Source organism: Lingula anatina, chromosome 5 (genome assembly GCF_051362555.1).
Source record: "Lingula anatina isolate TDL-2025a chromosome 5, LinAna3.0, whole genome shotgun sequence".
Classification (NCBI taxonomy): Eukaryota; Metazoa; Brachiopoda; class Lingulata; order Lingulida; family Lingulidae; genus Lingula; species Lingula anatina.
The window spans coordinates 7,520,674-7,541,173 of NC_141771.1; the positions used below are offsets into that span (position 1 = coordinate 7,520,674).

The window sequence follows — 20,500 nt, forward strand, 5'->3', positions numbered from 1 at the left end:
CACGTTGGGCAGCACCTGCACCAAAAGGAGTTTAAATGAAGACACGAAAAAACCCAATGCGAGGTTAACATTTTGTTCATTTTCCAAGGCGCATGCCTGCTCTTTACGAGATTGCAGCCCACCCCCGCGCACCCCGGGGTCAGCTCTAATCATGTTCCTTCTTCTTGTTTGTCAATATCTGCCGCTGCTATATGCCATTATAAACTAAACTTAAAATAAACTTGGATACACTTTAATATCACGCAATGATACTTGGAAATTTACCAATACAAATATTCCACGAGGAAGGAAGAGGCACGAAAAAAACTTTTTAAATCGAAACCGAGGTCCCTGATTGGAGGAGAAGACAGTGTGAGTCGCTTGTCAACAAATCCTCCAAATTCTCACGGCGTCCACAGCTGTTGAACTAGTTCTGCATGATTCAACACCTGTTGTGAGCCTTCAGCGAGGAAAGAATGCACAACCCACCAAAAGACGTAAAAATTTAAATAGAAAAATGGGTTAAACCACAAATATTGCATTTGCGTCTGTAATCCGATGTTGATGATTTCATTGCTGAATGTTTTCATCTATATTTCATTTCTAATTTTATATCAACGATTAAGGCCATTAAGCACGGCGTGTAAAGAACAAAATTGAATTACCTATTATGTTGATTAGAAAATAGAAGTTAGAAATAAACATGAACACCCCATTTCCCCTGTTTATGATATCACCAGGCGCCAAAGAAACAGAATTCCAGATTTTAGTTTCGACGATAGAATTGAAAGGACAACCCGTCCCCGAGGCAGGTAAGAGGTGAGAGGTGAAGACACCCCTACGATAACATGGAGTAACACCTGACAACGAGCATGTAAAACTCCGTAATGAAATTTCGGGGACTGGTTGTAAATTGAAATCAATTGCTCATTATACACTACTCTAAACTTAATATTCCAACGAAAACACGAAGAGATAATTGCGTACGTGGGAAAATGCGGAAGTCACGTCATTTGACTTAGTTAGAAAAGTCCACAGGCAGCAATGTGAAATGCATGACGCACGTTGAGGTATAAATCTTTACCAAAAGCCGAAAGTACTTCATTACTTAAAGCTTTAAAAAAAATTATCTTTGCTTATTAATCTCGATTCTGAAAGAATGAAAAAATTGGGTTAAAGAAATAGCCAGTGGTTATTTATACCACTTTCGCCCATTTGTTATTTCTCTTTCTTTCTCTCTCTCTCTCTCTCTTATGGGTAACCTACTGATGTGATTTCAGCTTACGTAAATAATAAACAATAACGATATACCGTTCTATAACAAGATATTTACATTTATTTATATCATTAACAACTGGGTGGACAAGACCGATAAGATTATTTCTTAAATAAACAATACCTAGATAATACTAAACATCTCATACTGACTTACTAACTTTCTAAATATAAACATTTGGCTATAAACCAAACTCTACCAACATAAAGATGTGCATTTCAGATGAAAATCAATGTAAGTTGATGCTCTATAACTAAATTACATATTACGCGGGAAAATTTTGCTTTTAGCGTGCTGTATTTTCAATGTCTGTAACACGAATTCACATCTTTGACGTAAAGCACCAATGTATAGGGAAAAACTTGCTTAAACATGCAAAAAAGTAGCACCTTTCATTTAATACTAAAGATACACGTTAGCAGCTCACATTTAAAGACTTGGCACTGAATCACAAAAACTCCTTTCAGGATTAATTATTTAATTTGGTAAAAAAAAAAAATTCAGTCCACTGACTGTTTTACATAAAATCTATATATCTCTTCGGGATATCGCAGGTTTGTATCCTTAACATTTATACTAAGTTAATACCTATTTTATACAAATTTAATCCAGTGTGTTAATGAGACACTCATTACCTTGGTAGCTTTTATGATAATATATTAAAAACAAATGTGGCACAATGATTCACTTTTATCTTTATAATAAGGTTGAAAACATCTAATGTTTTGGTTGAAAATAAAACCCATTTCTCTTTCACACACTCATACATACCCACACGCACGCACAGTCACGTTCTCATCCGCATAACGTAATTCTTGATATCTTCTACGAATGATCATCTACTTCTACGTAAATAGAGTTCAACCTCGGGACGGTTTTACCTGAGCGGGCTGTACAATTTGGCACAATATGGCGGCTGACATATTATATATCTATGTAACTGGTGTACGACAAGTTACATTGCAATTAATTTACCTAATCTCTTTATACCTCTTCAGTCTGGTATAAACTACTGATTTATATAACTATAAATGCTACTTACCAGGAACCCTCTATAGGTTCCAAAAATATTTACATCTTATATCGGTATAAAATAATTACATGTGAAGTAATTAATAAAAGAAGTATGAAAACTGCATGTACATGTGCTTTACAATTTAAATGAACTAAATGTGTTTCTTTTATAGAGGGGTTTACGAAAGGTTTAAAAATAGATTTCAATTTAACGAGCTCTTATGTATATAAAAAACTAAATAAATAAATTTGGTACTTTTATACACGTACTATTTTTGGTAAGTTTAACAAAAAGGCTGTGGATGAACATTCGTTGTAAATAAATCTAAAAAGAAAAATGGGTTACGATATTTCTTAACTAATGACAACGTAATGATAAATCTCTGGGATGTGAAACTCCAAAATAAAAATTAAATAAGCAATTTCATATTATTGCCAGAAAAAGAAAAGGGATAAAAAGCCTACACGTTCTACAAAGCAGGCACTGTCTTAGGCAGGATGCCATTTCCGTTAATTGCATGCCCTTCCCGACCTTCTCGTTAAGTCTAAATCTCCGAACATCCTCGTGTTAGCCCAAGCTTAGCACCTTCGCAGGCAGAGATTAATGTAATGGCTGAGATGAAAAAAAATGAGACGCTCGCTTATACACTAATCTTCTTGTACAATACTACGTGAGGTCTACCCGGACCTACCCGTTAGTAAAACATTTGTATATAAATATCTTTACACAAAATAATCTATCATGTGGAGTTACCAACACTCAGTGAAACCTCAGTGTAAACCTCAGTGCCTTTTTCCCCCGGAGGAAGTTTACAGTTGCACCGCGCCAAAGGTTCGATTCAACGGTGTGTTTACAGTTCGCGAGTAATCTCCGCTTTATCAACATCATTTGCCTTTAAGTTTTCATTTTCTCACGTTTAAGCGTTCCTTGTGTCACTGGAGGCGGGCACGGCCGTGCCGTGTGACACGTTAGGGTTACCATCGACGCAAAAGACATACAAATAACTCCATGGTAGGTAAACACAGCTGTGCCTGGCTGTACATTCGCGTTGTTGAGTCGACCGGTAGGGGGCTAACGCACGCAGTTCCGACCTTGACAACACTCCTCTCTTGGACCTCTGCACCTGGGGAAATAAGAACAAGAATACTCAGTTGATGAAGCCAATTAATCTGTCCAAGTGTTCTGATATAACTGACTATTGTTTTGCTTTCCTATAACCAGCCGCACACCCGAGGTTAATTCGTGCAAAGAATAACGTTTATCCACTCGCTAAAATAACGGTGATCTTTAGAATGTAAATTTACCAGGGTTCGACGCGGGGGCTAGGCAGAAGCTGGCAGCGAATAGGTACACACGAGAGAGAGATTGAGAGCTTTTGGTGCACTTGCTCTGTAGATTAGTGCTTACAGGAAACACCTCTCTCTTTCTCTCTCTCTCTTTCTCAAAAATTCCCTCCCCAAAACCATTAAATCCTATCATCATCTTCACAGTGTTCTTTAATATCATAAAATGAAACAAACCACTTTCATATATTGAAGGGAAATTTATACTGTTTCTTGTATATAAAGTGCATACAAGCCATGTCAAACTCCAATGAAACCAGTATATTTCTAATATGTAAATATTTAATCTTGAGGTTGCTATTGTAGAAACAAATTATAGTAATTACAGTGTTTCAACTTTACAGCAGTTAGGACTACTACACGGCATCACACAACAATATAGCACAGCTCTAATCTGTAGCAGACATTAATACGTAATCTAAACTCACGATTCGTTATTTTCCCTTCTTTTTTATTGTGTTTAAACAATGCATTACATAGTTATTTATACCCAGGTGATACAATTTTATTCTAAAAATCATAGGCCTACCTAAAAAATTCAGAGCGGTTATCCTAAAAGCCCCTCTCTAAGAAGGGCTTTAAATAAACTTCCTCGTACAGATGAGTTACATTTATTTTGGCATTCTGTATGTATTTCATTTTTTATACAAGTTGATGGTATATGGATTATGATACCAGTTATTTTAGTCTGACTTAAAAATAGGTGTTAGACTACACTCCAAGACTACCCTCCAAACAGGCTTACATAATGTACCAAGTGCCTTACCAGATATTGCATAACAAATTAAGCTTGACATATTCTGTCTGAGCAGTTTAAGTACTACAGACAGAACGTTGAAACCAGGCAATGTGTATGTTAGAGATTGTGCGCGTGTTTGCGTGTGCGCTCGCGTGTGAACGAACGCTGCCTCTTACCCAGACAAAAAGTCCTATTGTCAATAATGATCAAATGCTTTGACAAAACAAACTGGACACATCGTTTTTACAAAATGGAAAGGAGAAAGAAAGGGCAAACTGTGTGATTTTGCGTGTGCGTGTGTGTTGTTTCAATACGCACTGAAAGCAACGGGGAAGTTTTAAAATAGACAGACGTCTTCTTTGCAAGTAGGCCTACGTAATGTACCGAAAGTATTGGCATATAAAAAACGCCACAGACATATGGTCCTCATTACTACCAACTTGAAAGCAGAGACCTTCCACACCTCCATGGTGTATTTTAATCGGAGCAGGTGTTACTAAAGAACGCGGGGAGGCGGCTAAGGATGACAGTAATTTATGATGTTGAAAATTCTGGATTGTGACAAACATTTAACCCATCGCAAAGCGTATTGTTTCGTCCAGCATTCTGGAAAATCCACTCTAAAATATGCCCCACTGTCTCACAAGCTTCGCCCTTCAACCATCGCCTTCTGCGACTCGCGTGTTTGAAATAAAACATGTGGAATGAATTGCGTTAAAGCGAGCAAGCATCTGTCGACAGATCTATATCTCGACTAGTAAACACAGAAATGTTATGTCAAAATATTTACTGCTATTAGTAACTCGCGATTTGACAATTTATGTCGCTTCGAGTCGAAGGGCACAGGCAGTCAGCGGCTACTGTGAAAATCATTTTTAGACGCGGAACGTGCATTACTTACGTTATTAATTTAAGTCTTGTTAACAACCGCGCTCTATGCTTTGTAATGTGAGTACTCACGCACAACAAGTATGTACCATCCTATTTACAGTTTAAATTTGAAACAACCACAGGTAACAGTGTAAATGAACCAGGAAACACAGTATTTCCATATTACTGATAAACGTAGAGTAATATTAATAATTATTACTACATTCCAAACATATTTCATTGACGTTTAAACCTTATCAAACAACGTAAAGAATGCACCGATTAATATCAGTTTTCCCGACTTTATGCGTGCGGCTGATATCACAGAGCCTCGCACAAGAGCAACACTGATTTTGACATTATGAGTACCCGAGAAAAGTGTAACATGCACTTCGGGAAGCGTGAAAAATGTTGACCTTTCCAGAAATTCCTTAAGTATCAAACTAGACTTCTCTTTTACCTGGAAAAGTATGTTAGCATATCTTTAACAAGTGTCTTTAAGATCCAAGATCCCGTATAACAAAATATTCCATGAAAACTGTTGATGATCCCGAGTCGGGCCAAATCCTTTGAGCGAACGTTTTGAATGCTAAACTTGATGGTCATAATTTAATAGTCATATCATGTCGTCAGCTATTATACAATATAATATCAAACAAACATACATAATTTTAGCCCAAAAGTCTGCTATTTTTAACCGTGTAATGTGGTTTTATCAAGAACAGTGTATAAAATACACAAAATTTGAAGTGGAGAGTTCAGGATTCAGGATTCATTTGAAGGCGGGGCGGCGGTAGTGCCTACAGCAGTACAAAATTCCAATAAAAAGGACTTCTAATATTAAACGGGCACAAAAATAGCTGTCGTAATTTCTACTTTGAACTACCCAGTGCACCATCTGCGCAATCTATTTCTTCAATCCAAGATGAACACTAATGGGGAAACGAAAAACGATTTGTCACGCCTCTTAGCCAGAGAAGCACCCAAAGTCAAAGCTGTATATTCTATTTTCTCCACATTGGGGCGTATCGCATCACTAATAAACAACAGGGTATCGACCCCGCGGCTGATGGTAAACCTATCAGAGAACCCGCCCGGAACGCCCCTTCACGGTCTTTGTGCACTGATTGCACTCCACCCCTTCCCGCTTATACATAAGAAACACTTTCCACGCGGGTCTAGATGATTAAGATTCCGAGAACTACCTAGCTATCTGATTGTCTGCTATCATGTCATCTGGTCGTGCATTCTTATATATTTCTTCCAAAATTTTATCATTTAAAACGGATTCAATCTTTCAAACCAGAAATCTGGGTAACTTGCTCAATAAGAGAATTATTACAATAAATTTCTTCAACCAAATCAAACTATGCTTGGGGTTTGGATTTCAGTCACCGTGCTAGAACAGGCTGTGCTGTATTATGCCATGGGCTTGAATGTGCAACGTAAGCCTTTCAAAGGCACCACGAATTTCATTTCAGAAGCCACTGGAAACCCCCTTCTATACACAATATGCTGGTGAACTACAGAAGGGTATGTTGAGGTCTGAGGTGAGATTCCAGTGACCTCAAAAACTCGGGGTGGTAAGACAGAGCTGGAAAGTCAATCAGACTGGAGGGCATCAGTTTACCTTGAGTGGATCGAATAATCAAAACATTGACAATTCTACGCATTACAAGGGGCGTGGAAGTTTCACTGTTGTATAATATGTACCGTGGCATAAGCCTGCTCGATCTTGGGTGAAAGTTGTGACGCTTTATTTATCTGTTTACTCAATTCATTTATTGGTGTATCTATTGTCTTTGGTGCATTTTGCGATATCTCCTAGCATTTTGGAATGGGAAATGTATCCACCACTTTGGGCGGCTCTATTTTTTTTTTTTTTTTTTTTTTTTTGGGGGGGGGGGAACCCCCAAAACAAATTATCTGACAATTATTCGATAATTTCGAAAAGTTTCCTCTCCATTTTAGGACATAAAGCTAACGCCGGCTGGATACCAAAGACTAAACCAAGGTTTGGCAATTCTCCATTGGCATAGCGAAACAGGTTGACAGAAAGGGGGTGTTTTTGATATCCAATTAGCAAGATTTTTTCCACTAATTAGCCCCACGTGATTTAATCATGCAATTTCAGAACGGTCAATTTCATCAGATGCAATAAAAACATCGAAATTCGAGAGCATGCATACAGGCGTTTGAGGGTGGTGAATTATGTTCGTGACGATCGGAATTTTGTAAGGAAAGGTTGTAACAAACGCCTCCGTAGAGGGGTTTTGAAAGAATTTATGAACGAGATGAAATTGATATTTGGGCATTCAAGAAAAAACATCGAAAACCCAATCTAACTCCGTTCTCCTTTGACGTGAAGAATACGTATAACACCCCCTGTTCCCAGAACGTACAAGAACCACACGATGACTACCGCTTGGGTGATTTGCGAGGCCGTCGGTAAATTACCCGTGTTGAACGGCCATCAAGATGGGCAATGAAGGCGTTCGGTTTCTAACGAGCTTCTGTTTCGGTAGGCGGCGATGACAGACCCAAGAGCTGGTTGAAATATCACGCTGGCACCCACCCCGAGCATCACAATAGTCGACTAAACTAGAACAGCGGGAACTGGAGTTGTTAGTGACTTCATTCCAACATTTTGATGATATATAGGGCCTATATTTTGGAGACAATCTGAGAATCATATTGTTGATGTACATACAGACAAGTGGCTGGTTCTGTTAAGATGTCGGTGATGAAAGAGGTTTGCTGATATGATGATGTTCTGAGAATCATGACGTAAATTTATTGATACAACGAGAACCACGGGACCGGTTGTAAACCAGAAAGTTAGACCAAGAAGTGGTTATTTATTTCTCAACTGTAAAATTCTGTGTACTACAATTCAACATAAATCCGTAATTGTCAACTGTAATTGAGCTTTTATTGAGTTTATAACAATAGTCATGTATTTACTTTATTGCACTGAACTGAAATAACACTGGTTTATTTCGTTGATTTAATTCAACTATTATTTTTGGTTTAAAAATGAAGTGATTTCTTTGGTGAGACTGGTTCCATTACCTTGGTTTTCTGGCAGTTGTTAATGTAACACTTTTTTACATGACAAAGACATCGAAATTGATTGACTCTCCTCTGAGAACTGCGTATATCTACTTCAACATCCTATTCTGGTATATTTATATCATATAATATTTATCCCCACCTTGCATAAATATTCAACACACATTTGTATAGATTAACAGGAGGTATGCACTGACACAATTTATTCATTAATTAAAATTGTTGTCTCCGTATCTTTTCTCAATTTATGCAATCAGAGTGAGTAAACTCCTAAATCACCCAATCGCGTATCTTCTAACATATTTCAGACAATAGGTGTAGCCAAAAGAAATTGAAATGTATTTTGAAAAACGTGATATCAGTGGGAACTCAATTTTGTTAAATATCATGGACCAAACCATCTGGTCATAATAACAGACAGACAGAGCAAATAAAACTGTCACTTTTGGGGAAGAATATGTTCTTGAAATATACACCAGTTTTATTTTAGGGGTTTTTGATGGTCGGTTTTATTTTCCTACTGTATGTACTATCAACGTCTGTTATGCAATCGCTTTCGTAATGGCCCATTGTTCTACCTAAATGAATCAAAAACATAAAACAGGTATTGTATGTTGTAGATCGCGCTCGCCCTTCTTTGGAAACAGTTTCATGTATTTCTGCATCAACCTTGCTCAGTTACCTATTTGTATGCATAGGTGAAAACAGGGTTTATTTACAATGCATATGTTTTTGAAATGTTTACGATTCGTATATGTACACGACCCAATCACCTTTTAGCAATAGCTGTAAATATTGCCAGTTATAAAGTATTAAAATATATATATACATGGGGTTATAAACATTGCGCCCAATCATGCCAATGGCCCATTCATGGATGGGTTGGGAAATTTCATTTTAAATAACATTTTGGGTGTCATACATTTCGCTAAAGGTTGCTAAAAATACTTACATCACAAACTGAACAAGCGAAATGGAACAACATAATTTTGTACTTCATTAAGCAGGAATAAATGTAAACGTATCTCTGTGAGAAATTTCGTCCAAAACCGACAGCAATCTGTCGACAATACCACATTTTATTGAGATGTTTCCTGTAGGTCATCTTTATTACGATTTTGATTCACACGCTGTTATCTTTGTTCTGACCCATTGTTTCCCGATTCTAATATATTACCATCCGTACTGTACACGATTTTGGACACAATAAAGCCAATGTTGGACCTTTTGCCTCTATTTTACAGAATTTTCCCACGCGGTCGTGAAATTCCTGGATGAATCAGGTGCAAAAACCAACAGCTGTGCTAAACTGTGTTAAGAGATTGTAAGAATGGAACCTCTGGAACAAAGCTTAGGCATGGGATAGACGCCATACTGAAAAAGGTTTGACAACTTTTTCTAAGCGTTTTCTATTTTACTGTTTGGTGGTAATCGTTATCAAGTTCTGTAAATTCTACGATGAACTGATGGTAATTTTGGTTAAAATCGTTAAAAATTTATGTAAATTTTTATCTTAGATATCTTATATCCAGGACAAGGGCTTTACGGTAAGGCATGAGTAACGTGTACATGAGCGGCGGCAGGGTGATTACTCAGTTGACCGTGTCCATATGATGAATTTGTAGATGAAATAAAGAGCATTTAAAGTCATACACTCGCCATTTTTCATTCAGGAAGACCACATCAACCATATAATTGCACGGCGACCAAAAAAAAACCATTGATATATTCTGTTTAAAAAAGAAAAATATAATTTTCTTTGCAATGACTGGCAACCACTGTCATTTAGCAATTTTATCACAAATCTTTAGTCTATCTTCACGAGGTGCAGATACAAAATGTGCCATTTCTACTGCACGTGCGAAACAGTCAGTCGGCCGGATCAGCCAAGCGAGTATGGAGAACCCGCGGCGCACTGTTTATTATCCTTCACGCTAACAAATTGACTTTATCTCAAGGCAACATTGCGAGAGGTTTAAGCCTTTCACGCTCCTTAGGTCTCTTTTTCGCTAACAAGTCTGCCGATTTGTAGCCTTTATGATGGATAACGTTAACGAACGCACTTTCTGAATTTAATAAGTCTACACTTGATAATATATTATCAGTCCTGGGGTACCTTGTTATTGCTGGGATTCGTTCCAGCTGAATGTAATCTTGCTTTTCTAGGTACCCCTGTAGGCCTAACCTTCAGCTTCTTAAAATTCTGACAGTCGAGCAACAAATGGATAAGTATTGTGCATTTTTTAGACAATTGAAAATCTAGGAATTATTGGTACCACTTCTGTAAATGCAAATATCGTTTAAAGATAGCGGTTTTTGAAAAAGTATCGTAATGATGTCTGTTGTTTTCACTGTGTCAGCAATAATTTCTGATGTTTTGATGGCTGTGGAAAAAGCATTAATATATTAGCGGATCATATGTTTTCGGCGTGAGTACAAGTATTTATTTAGAAAAGAAATGTAAGCGGAAAACCTAAATGACGAGCATACATTTTACGTTTATTACAATAAGCAAACAATCGCAAATATATAACTGTTCTGGTAAGATAAAAAGAGGCAACTTCCAACTTCGATAGAGTTAGGCCACACTTTTTTAATTTTATGGATGACATCCTGCGCGCGCACCGATTTTCGTCCGTTCTCCAAAAAAAAAAAAAAAAAAAATCCCCCCCCCAAAACCGCTCCCCCCCCCCCCCCCCCCCCCCCCCCCGAGGAAGTTGGTTGTCGCAAACATCGTTATTGAATTTGCAGGAAAATGCAATCGGCAATTCTCGGCTAATTCCGCAAGCTCTTAAGAGATTTTAACAAAAAACCAAACTTTTTAGAAAAAAAACAGGGACTAACTTTGAATGTAAAAATGGATTCATAACCATTGGTAAGTATGGGAAAATTGTTGTTTACTCCAGGAAAATTCATTTTTTGGCCGAAACGAAGAGTTATTATTGCTTTAATTTCAAAATACACAACAATTAAAGTCATAAAGAGAACGGGGGCCGTCTTTTTGGATTGGTTTGCCATTGATATTGGACATGGAGATATCACCCTTTTACAATTATACGAAAGGCTGGCCGCGGCCAGCAATCATCGCCCGGAAAATTTCAGTGACATTCTGTCCAGAGCAGCACATACCAGTTTCTTTTTGGAGCAAAAAAAGGGTCGACAAGAGCGTCGTGGTATTTGGTGGACTGAAGGTCGGACAGGCCACCCGATAGTTGGCTGCTAGCGTTTGAGTCGAAGTAGACAAAATGGCATCGACCGAAATTACCTTAGTAGTAGGAAGCATAGGCCTATCTTTGCTTCATTTTTTTTAACAATTCTGTGAAGTGTTTACAATGCTTTAATTTTCTGAGAGTACAAATTAAGACACGCTGTTTATTTGATATTTGTTTTATTGGTTGCTATACCAACAGAATGCATGAAATAACCTTAAATAGATTTGGTATTATGCAGCATATATATTCATGACTTTTTACCTTTCTACGAAATAGGCCCTATTCACAAAGCTTTAATATTTTGAGAGCATGGATAAAGACATGTTGTTAGTTTGATACGTGTTTCTGTGGTAAATTAGTGTTTCCAGCTGTGTACTGAAAACATAACTTTTCTTAAGCAGTTTTTTTTTTTTTGGACTGTTTTTTTTTTTTTCGCCCGCTCGCACCGACTTTGGGGTCCCCAGAGGATGTCATCCATAAAAATAAAAAAGTGTGGCCTTATAACAAATAAAAAAGACTCATATGTAAACGTGTTTGAAAATGTCCCTAACTCATTTTTATGTCTAGATATCCTAGACAGCTACTCATCTTTTCCAATGCAGACCAAAACAAGAAAAGCACTCAGAGAGCGGAGACCTCCGCCAAGCCAGCAATTTTTTATTATTGATTGATTATTGATCCGGATCACCACCAAAAACTAATCACTTCTAAATTAACCCATTTTCGACCTACCCTGAAAATTTCATCAAAATCGGTCCATAATATTTTGAGTTATGTTGATGACAAAAAAACAAAGAAACAGACAGACAGGCAGACAGACAAACAGGGGTGAAAACATAACCTCCTTGGCGGAGGTAATAATAATACCCTACAAATAAAACTTCTCAGTGTTGACATTTCCTCCAGAAATAGAAATTGTATGAAACATCGAATCTAAGGGCAGGGGTTGGTCGAGCAATTATTTTTCTAAAGACAAATTAGATTTGTCGCGAAAATTGCGTGTCAGCAATACTATCAAATCCCTTCAATGTCTACACATTTGTATTTTTTTCTGTGTAGCCTACTTATTTTTTAAATAGACAATCTAAATATCTATAAGTAATTCAAGCAAAATACGCACCGATTTTCGTATTAAAGTTTTAATACATATTTGTCCCTCTAACTTTCAGAATTTTGTTTTCGGACTCTTTTCATTTGCAATAGAGTTTCTACGTCGTTCACTAATATAGCAAGCTACATCCTCGCGCCACGTGACATGACCCGTAGAACAGAACCACCCTCCTTTCATAAAGAGTTCCATAAATCAAGAGGATCCGGGAATCACCTGCTTGGGATCGTCCGGTTCGTGTTCAGCAAGATAGGTTTTCAAGTTTTACTTCTTTGAAGACAGTCTCTAAGCCGTGTCTAAAGGTATTAAGTATCTTACTTGTAACGCTTAACGTTCCACAGCAAAAGAAAGTCAGCCATGTCAAAATGGATGATTTCAAAGGGTGCCAAAACTTCAACATGAACATTTCCCAACATTTTCCGGAACTGCTTAGTTATGATAGATTTGCGGAATATAACGAATTCAAACGAGTCAGCTTTTAAAAGCAAATAAGCTTCTACACTGTAGACAGCTATTAAGAACGCAGCAAATGATGAGAAGACCAAATCATAAATATCAGTAAAAGTTGGCCTACGTATACCCCTGTACGAGAGACTACCTTGGATAATTTTATACGATAACGCATCTTTAACAACATGCAAATAAATTAAAGAAATAGAAAGAAAATATGCCCTCTCACATAACATGTGCTTGGATTACGCTGCCTATTTTGGTGCTCTGCCTTTTTGTACCTTTCCTCGGTCCATTAACCAAGAACAAAGGGGCGTACTATCTACATCAGAGAAAGGTACTCTTGTTCGGTACCTTCTGATCGGATGTTCGTTAACAGTTTCCTAATTACAACTCACAGCTAACGTATGAAGCTCTCAAAACCCTATCTGTCTTTATCATTAATGAGACACGTAGGTCAATATCATTAACAGTGCTATTTCATTTTGTGTCCAGCTATTTTATTCGTGTAATATTGGTGCGCGAACAGGCATGGGACCAGAGGATGAAATGTAACTAGGACTTCCTATTTAGATTAAACTGCTTCGAAGGTTAAAAAGAACCCTTAAAACACAAAAATTCTAAGTCTAAATGTTTCTTTCAGAAATGTCTACAAACAAAAAAAGAGCGAAAAATAAAATTAACAAAACCGTGTACTCATAATCTGGTCTGCAAAGGGGGACAAGACGTGGTTAGGGCGAAAGGAAATAAACTAATTGCGTGACGTACTCGTGCATCTATTTTACAACCCCTTCTTTTGATCATCGGAAGCTATCTCTGTCATCAAAGTTATCTGCTTCAAACAGCTACTCGGCATTAATATAGTTTCATCAACCACAAAGAGCAAAGATTTACTTTGTCATCGGGGCGCAAAAGTTGGGTGAACTTCGAATCCCCACGGCTATTACTTTTGACCTTTGACCCTAATGGTAATTGGCCGTTAAAGGCTCCCTTTAGACATTGAGCAAGTAACAGAAGCCCTACTGTTGAAGCGTTTCATTTTCTGGAAGCAAGTGATTGGAAGTTTTATTGACGTTGACTTCAATAAAGCACGCTTATTAATGTTTTTAAAGGGTCGTCATTTGCTACAGCTTGTCAGAGGGGTGGCCTGAAATACCTGCTCTTCTGGCAGGCCGCTTTCAGGGCCGTTTTCACCAAAAACGTCTTCTCGTCTGACCAGGAAGTAGGCAGTTATGTTTGCACCCAGTACCATGAGCGAGGTGGGCGGGTTGATTGCAGGATGGGACAATTGATTCCAAGACATACAATTGATCAACCCAAAACATCTATATCTCGAGCATAGTCTAAAATGATTTTAGTCCAAACGATACTGATCTCTCCCAAAGAGTGTATCTTAAAATCTAAGGGTTACGCCATGCTGTGTTGGAATTGATTGTTATACATTTCTTTACATGACAACTGACTCACGGTATCCTACAGTTATCTGTTAATCCTCGTTGTAGATCAGATTTTGACTCTAGATTATGAAATTCTGACTTTTGATTTTTAACTTCACTTTGTTTGACTGTCTTTTTTATTCGATTTCTTGATTCTCATTGATAGGTATGGGTACTTAACTGTACATGTAGGACCTACACTTTAAGCAACACTTTGGTGTTAAATTATGTCACCATCAACAGCATACAACGCGTATCCCGCAGGTCACCAATACTGTACAACATCCAACTGACTTTTCAAGTATGTGGAAAAACTCTTGCCATGGCACTGATACCTGAACTCGCCCTGTGCTGCAGACCATGAATGAAAACGGAGCAGTTCTCGTACTCTAGGTGTTTTTTTATTCCCTTAAAGTTAAAGAACAGGTGCGCAGAGAATTAGGGTTGCTTTGGGTAATTCTCAACCTCAACTAGAAGGCTATTATTTAGTCAAGCGTAATGCACTAGCGATGAATATACTAAATCAAACTTGGACTATAATTTGAAAACAAGGTTGCGCTTCTGGCAAGTCAGTGAGGTGAGCTTTCCACTGATAAATTCAAAATCTTTCACAGAATCATCCTTTCACCCCTAGGCTCTGGGTCAGTTAATAAACTCCCCTTTAAATCGGCATATACATGATGGTCATGAGCTATGTAGAGGAGAGTCTCGGTCAGCGATATGAAGCCCAGTCCCCACCCCCCCCCCCCCGGAAAACTTACGAGAACCCTGGACAGGGAGTGCATACATTTATCATACCTTCTGACAATGAGATTTATATTCTCTAAATTTGTTTGTTTTGGTTTCTGTTGCCTTTGTTTTCAGCTGTTTGGGGTAATATATAATAAATGTGATGATTTATATACGGACAAATATCTACAAATTCCATCTGCTTGATTATTTCGTCAAGTATTTTATTGCAATTACACAGTATTGAATTGCCTTCTAACTCCATATTTTCCTAAATAAAAATTTCTCGTTTCTTTCTGTGAAAATAAATTCATTAACTCTCGGTATGCTGTTTCTTCTCTTCTTTTCATAATTCCCCGCGTCATTTTACACAGAACAAAGTGCACCTATTTTGTTCTCGTAACAAACTAACGAAGCGTGATAAAAAGTTTACTGGCAAACTTAACAAGCATAGTGAGTCCATAGTCAAAAGTGAAATTTGAAGAATTCGGACCCAGTCAAGTCGAGTAACAGAACTGTTCCTTGGTCTTTGTTTATTTTCCTACTTGCGGTAACGACGGCACTTCGTGATGGCCAACACCACTTTACAACAGTAATTAGTGGAAAGCCGAATCCCAATTATAAGCCATGCGTGGAAAATTAATAGAATTTTCATCTGCGGCTTGCTCTTTAAAGTACCAAACACTGGCAACTTGGCGAGTTACTCTGCACATGGCAAAACTCATCAAGCTATACGTTTCATGATATACTTGTTCCGGGCCGCTGCCTAATATTAAGGGTTGTTAATGTGAATACGGTGTACTTGTCTCCAGTCCTCTACCGACCCGCCTACTGCTGTTGAAAATACTACAGGGAAAGAGATCCTCATTTTAAACCGAATTCATTGTTTTTGCAGCATTTTGACGTCCGTTCTTAACGAAGAGCGTATAACATTTGAAGCCTCTATGAGCAAGGCACATTAACATTCAGAACGCAACCTCAGCATAAACACTCAGCACGAGTTAGGATGCTTAATTGGGTGAAATGTCATCTACGCGTGGCAAAAGATGCCGGTTCGGCTTCGGTGACCTACAACTACCTTAATTTTGGTTTTTGAAGTTTTATGTTCTCTACGGACTACTGTGCTTTGTAGAAACCGCACTGCAGGAAGGCAGGCTCGCTAATTGGGGACGGGAGTAATAGAGGATGGACCGTTGACCTTATTCTGTTTATCTTATCTTCTTCAATAATCTTCCCTCGTTTAGGGATATTGGCTGTTTGTTTATCTAAATATATCCATCTAAATGATTGGGGCTGATTGGTGTTTAACTTGTAATTGTATCTATCCAGGAAGCCGAATATCAATAAAGTTAAAATTCACTGACACGTCCTTAATTATATTCAGAAAGACTTATGGATAGCTATAAACTGCTCCTCTCTTTCTCTCTCCCAATTTGATTAAAACTACCGCTTCTTCCTGTGGATCACCTACACCCATATAAAAAATTAACAACACACCCCCAAGCAACTACAACGCTTAATTACTGCGCCGAGAGTAAACGACACCCCAGCAACTGCCACATGAAACGCGTAACATTGAAGATAGAGCGAGCATCAACAGATTATCCAGTGGTACACTCCGCTGAAATTCTACGATAATTGTTCGCTAATTGCCTTCTCGCGTATGTTAGTGAAGAATTCACGATAAAGCAATAACCTTTAACCCAGCATTAATCCCGAATTTCTTCACTTGTCTCTTCCAATTACCTCAGTGGTTTGAGTTCTGAATGAAACGGTGTACTTTTCGCAGACGATAAAACCCCCGAGGGCAACCTGTGTCAAGACAGGCCGAATAGAGAGACAATTTCTTTTCAATTAACAGAAACTTCTGATACTTGAAAGGCAAGCTTAGATAAAAAATCAATTTATTTTCTCGACATTTTAATTCATATCTTCTCTGGTGATTTCTTTTTAACCACACCGCACCAAACACGCAGACGACTCGTGGCGCGCAAAGCACGCGAGAAAATCCCTACGGAGGTGAAATGTCTTAAATTTTCTACGTTTTGCGATATTGTTCATACTTTAAATTTTTACAAAAGATTAATTTTCAAAAGGAATTTCAGCTGATAGGGGGCTCACATGTTGCGATCTGAACAACATTGAAAGTGAAATAAGGGCCTAAGGGAGTATCATGATGTCGGCAAAAAGCGGAAATCCTTCAGATGAAAAGCTGTAGTTTATGGCCGTTTTATGAATATGTGTCTGTATTCGCCCCGTGAAGCAAGTATTATTTTCGCGTTCTGCTTACATACAACCGGTCGTTTGCAGGGAAAAGGAAAGATGGGAACCCCAAATTTTGGGGTAGGCCTACTATATGCAATGGCAGCGTGGGGGTAAAAAAAAGGGGGTAGGAATAATCGTATATCACAGAGACAAAAACGAGGAATCTCAGCAACTTACACTGAAGATTATATAGAGTTTGAATTCCTGGAATTTCCAGAATGAGAAAATATTCTCAATGCCAAAAGTCAAAAGCAAGTCTTGAAATCGTTACTGGTGTGTGTGTGTGTGTGTGTTTTAACAAATGGAAGATGAATGAAAGGACAAAAGGATAAGCGGTTGAGAAGTAGGCACTAATGATAATGTATAATAATTGCCGTGAATGTAAAAATAAAACAATCAATTACATTTTCATAATTCTAAATATTTCTAATGATTAACATAAAGTTGGAGATTTGACGAGATGAAAATGATTAGAAAATTATATATATTAAGAGGTTAAAATAGCCATTAAAAATTACTATCACTGAGTGAAATGCATCTCTCCTGGTTCACGTCCTCACGAGTCGTTGACAGCAGGCATATTTGCGAACTAAAATGGCCGCCATGTTTATGGAAATCCCAAGATAGGAAACCTGATTTACTTTCAAAATTATATGGATATCTTTATTGTGATTTAAAATCAATTTGTTTCACTTCTCTTTTTGGAGCGATTTCTACTTCTCAACTCAAGCATAAATTTAGGTTTGATTAATTTCAGTTTAGTAAATACCATAAACACCACAACGTTAATTATTAATTGTATGACTCAAAACTACACATTTACTCACCTGAATCTCTGAGAAATAATCCACACCCCCTTGTCCAATGGGGCTAGTGTCCGTTCATTGACCACGCCCCCTCCATTCGCCACACAGAAAAAGCATAACTCAGTCTTTCGTGGGCAACGTAACTACAGCTCGCCAGTTTATTATCGGCGTCGTCGGAACGTAGAACCTGGTACAAAAAGTCAATATATCTCGTCGCCAACTTCAGAGTCTGTATCTTACTGAGTTTGTCTGACGGGAGTGTTGGGATGATTTTCCGAAGTTGTGCGAAGGCTTCGTTGAGAGATTGAGTGCGCTGACGCTCTCGGACGTTGGCCAGCACGCGCTGGTTCTGAATGTCTTCAAAGGTCTGGGGCACCTTGCTGCCACTGATGCTACCGGCCTTCTTTCTCTTGATGCCTCCCTCTCCCTGGTTGTCTAAATCCGTCAGCTCAAGGCTGCCACACGAGTCTGGCGACATGCTTTTACTGTAGGGTCTCTTCCTCGCTAACCGCTTGTCGTCCACAAATTCCCTGGAATCGCCGTTCTCCTGGGAGTCCGAGCTCTGCTGGCTGTTGTCCGTGTCGTAAGCGTCGCTGTTGTGGCTGATAACAGGCTTCTGCTCCGGTACCATCATATCGGAAAGAAGTCCTGGAATTCTGAGGGCCACTGAGTTCCTTTCACTGTACAGGTGATTTCCTAGAAACAGTTCAGATATTATAATAAAATCTGAGTCTGTGGTGTTGGCGTGGTCGAGGACCACACGACCATAGAGGATAAATATAGACGCAGACAAACACCGGCCGAACACTGCTCGAGTCTGTAACGTTTCTCGGTTTCAACTGAACTCCCGTCACAGCGGGTCGCCGTCAGATACGATCGCAGCTGAGAGTTTTTTACGTTGCAAAAAAACTTGACTCCTCTCCTCGACCGTGTTCTAATTCTGAAAGCACTCGATGTGTTTCCTGCTCTGTGCCTCCTATTTAAAATCTTTCCCTCCTTTACTGAGCAGTGGCCTAGATTTTAAAGCTCTACGAGTTTGGTTTAAACTTAGCCTTTGCGCGTGTCTCAATGGATAAAAACGTGTCCTATGCTCGCTCGCGCTCACGGTCGCTGACAATCTCGTGTAGAAGTGACTGAGGTGTTTTCCCACACTGTCGGCCTTTTCTGCTGAGGCCTTGGTCGCTTACAGCATCAAGTGGATTAAGTGTGATTTGATTGGACGTTTGGGATGCTTTGATACCAAGTTTGTTTTAGGGGGAGACGGAAGAGAAAACACATTTCAGTGCGGTTGTACTTCATTACAGGTACTTCCAACGTAGGACCCTAGCGTTAACATAATAATAGCAGGTTTGGGTAAAATTAAGTTTTATATTTTGCTCAATATACACAAATGAAAAATCAATTGATAATGATTTAAATCTTGCTTGTTTTGTTTAAAAGTTTTGAAAGTTTGAACCCATTAATCGCCCCTGGTCTTTCTCAGATCAAAACATTTCAAAACAGTTTTCTTTTCCACAATTTAATCCTTTTAAAAGCAGACTTTTTATGTGTATCGAAACCGATTTCCAGCAGATAGGTAGAGAGTGGAAATATCTTACTTCACCCATCCGTTAGTTAAATATTTTTTAGTATTGTCATTAAAAAATCCATCAGATAAATCAGCGTGCAACGTGTCACCGTGATGTAATTGTAATGACTTATGTACTTGTAATGACTAGTGACTTATGATGTATGATCACCAATTTATATATTCATAGCCATGTAGATTAAGAATGATAGTCAACACTTAATGTCTGTCCATTATGAATTATTTTAATGAAAAAAGTAAATAGATAATGAATTTAAAAAACACACAAGTTGCACTCGTATCTATACAGAGGAGTACCTCCATAATTCCCTCTCTCTTCTTTTGTTTTGTATTTAATTGTTGTTTCTTATTACAATGTATTTACGGTTATTACAATGTATTTACGGTTGTACAAAGTTAAGATATTCTGACAAAGAAACAAGTTATCCTAAACTTACTTTATCATATCTAAGTGACACAAAGAAGCAATAAAACATCTGCATAGATTACGGAACCTCCTCCCACCAAAATATAATTGATGTTTATGGAGGCAATTGTGCAGTTTATAAGTTTTTCTTTGTTTTCTACTTTGTATTGTATTCTACTTTGTATTCTAAGAGCACATTAACAGAA

The 20,500-nt window shown here is 38.1% G+C and overlaps 1 protein-coding gene across 1 annotated transcript; it reads right to left on the reverse strand.

The window, feature by feature from the left end:
- Positions 1-1,292: 1,292 nt before the first annotated feature.
- Positions 1,293-19,474, reverse strand: LOC106181138 (twist-related protein 2). Its single transcript, XM_013565435.2, has 2 exons — positions 18,322-19,474; positions 1,293-3,393 (listed from the first exon to the last, which is right to left on the reverse strand). Exon 1 carries the CDS (start codon positions 18,932-18,934, stop codon positions 18,365-18,367), a length of 570 nt encoding a protein of 189 aa, XP_013420889.1. The 5' UTR covers positions 18,935-19,474; the 3' UTR covers positions 1,293-3,393; positions 18,322-18,364.
- Positions 19,475-20,500: the final 1,026 nt, after the last annotated feature.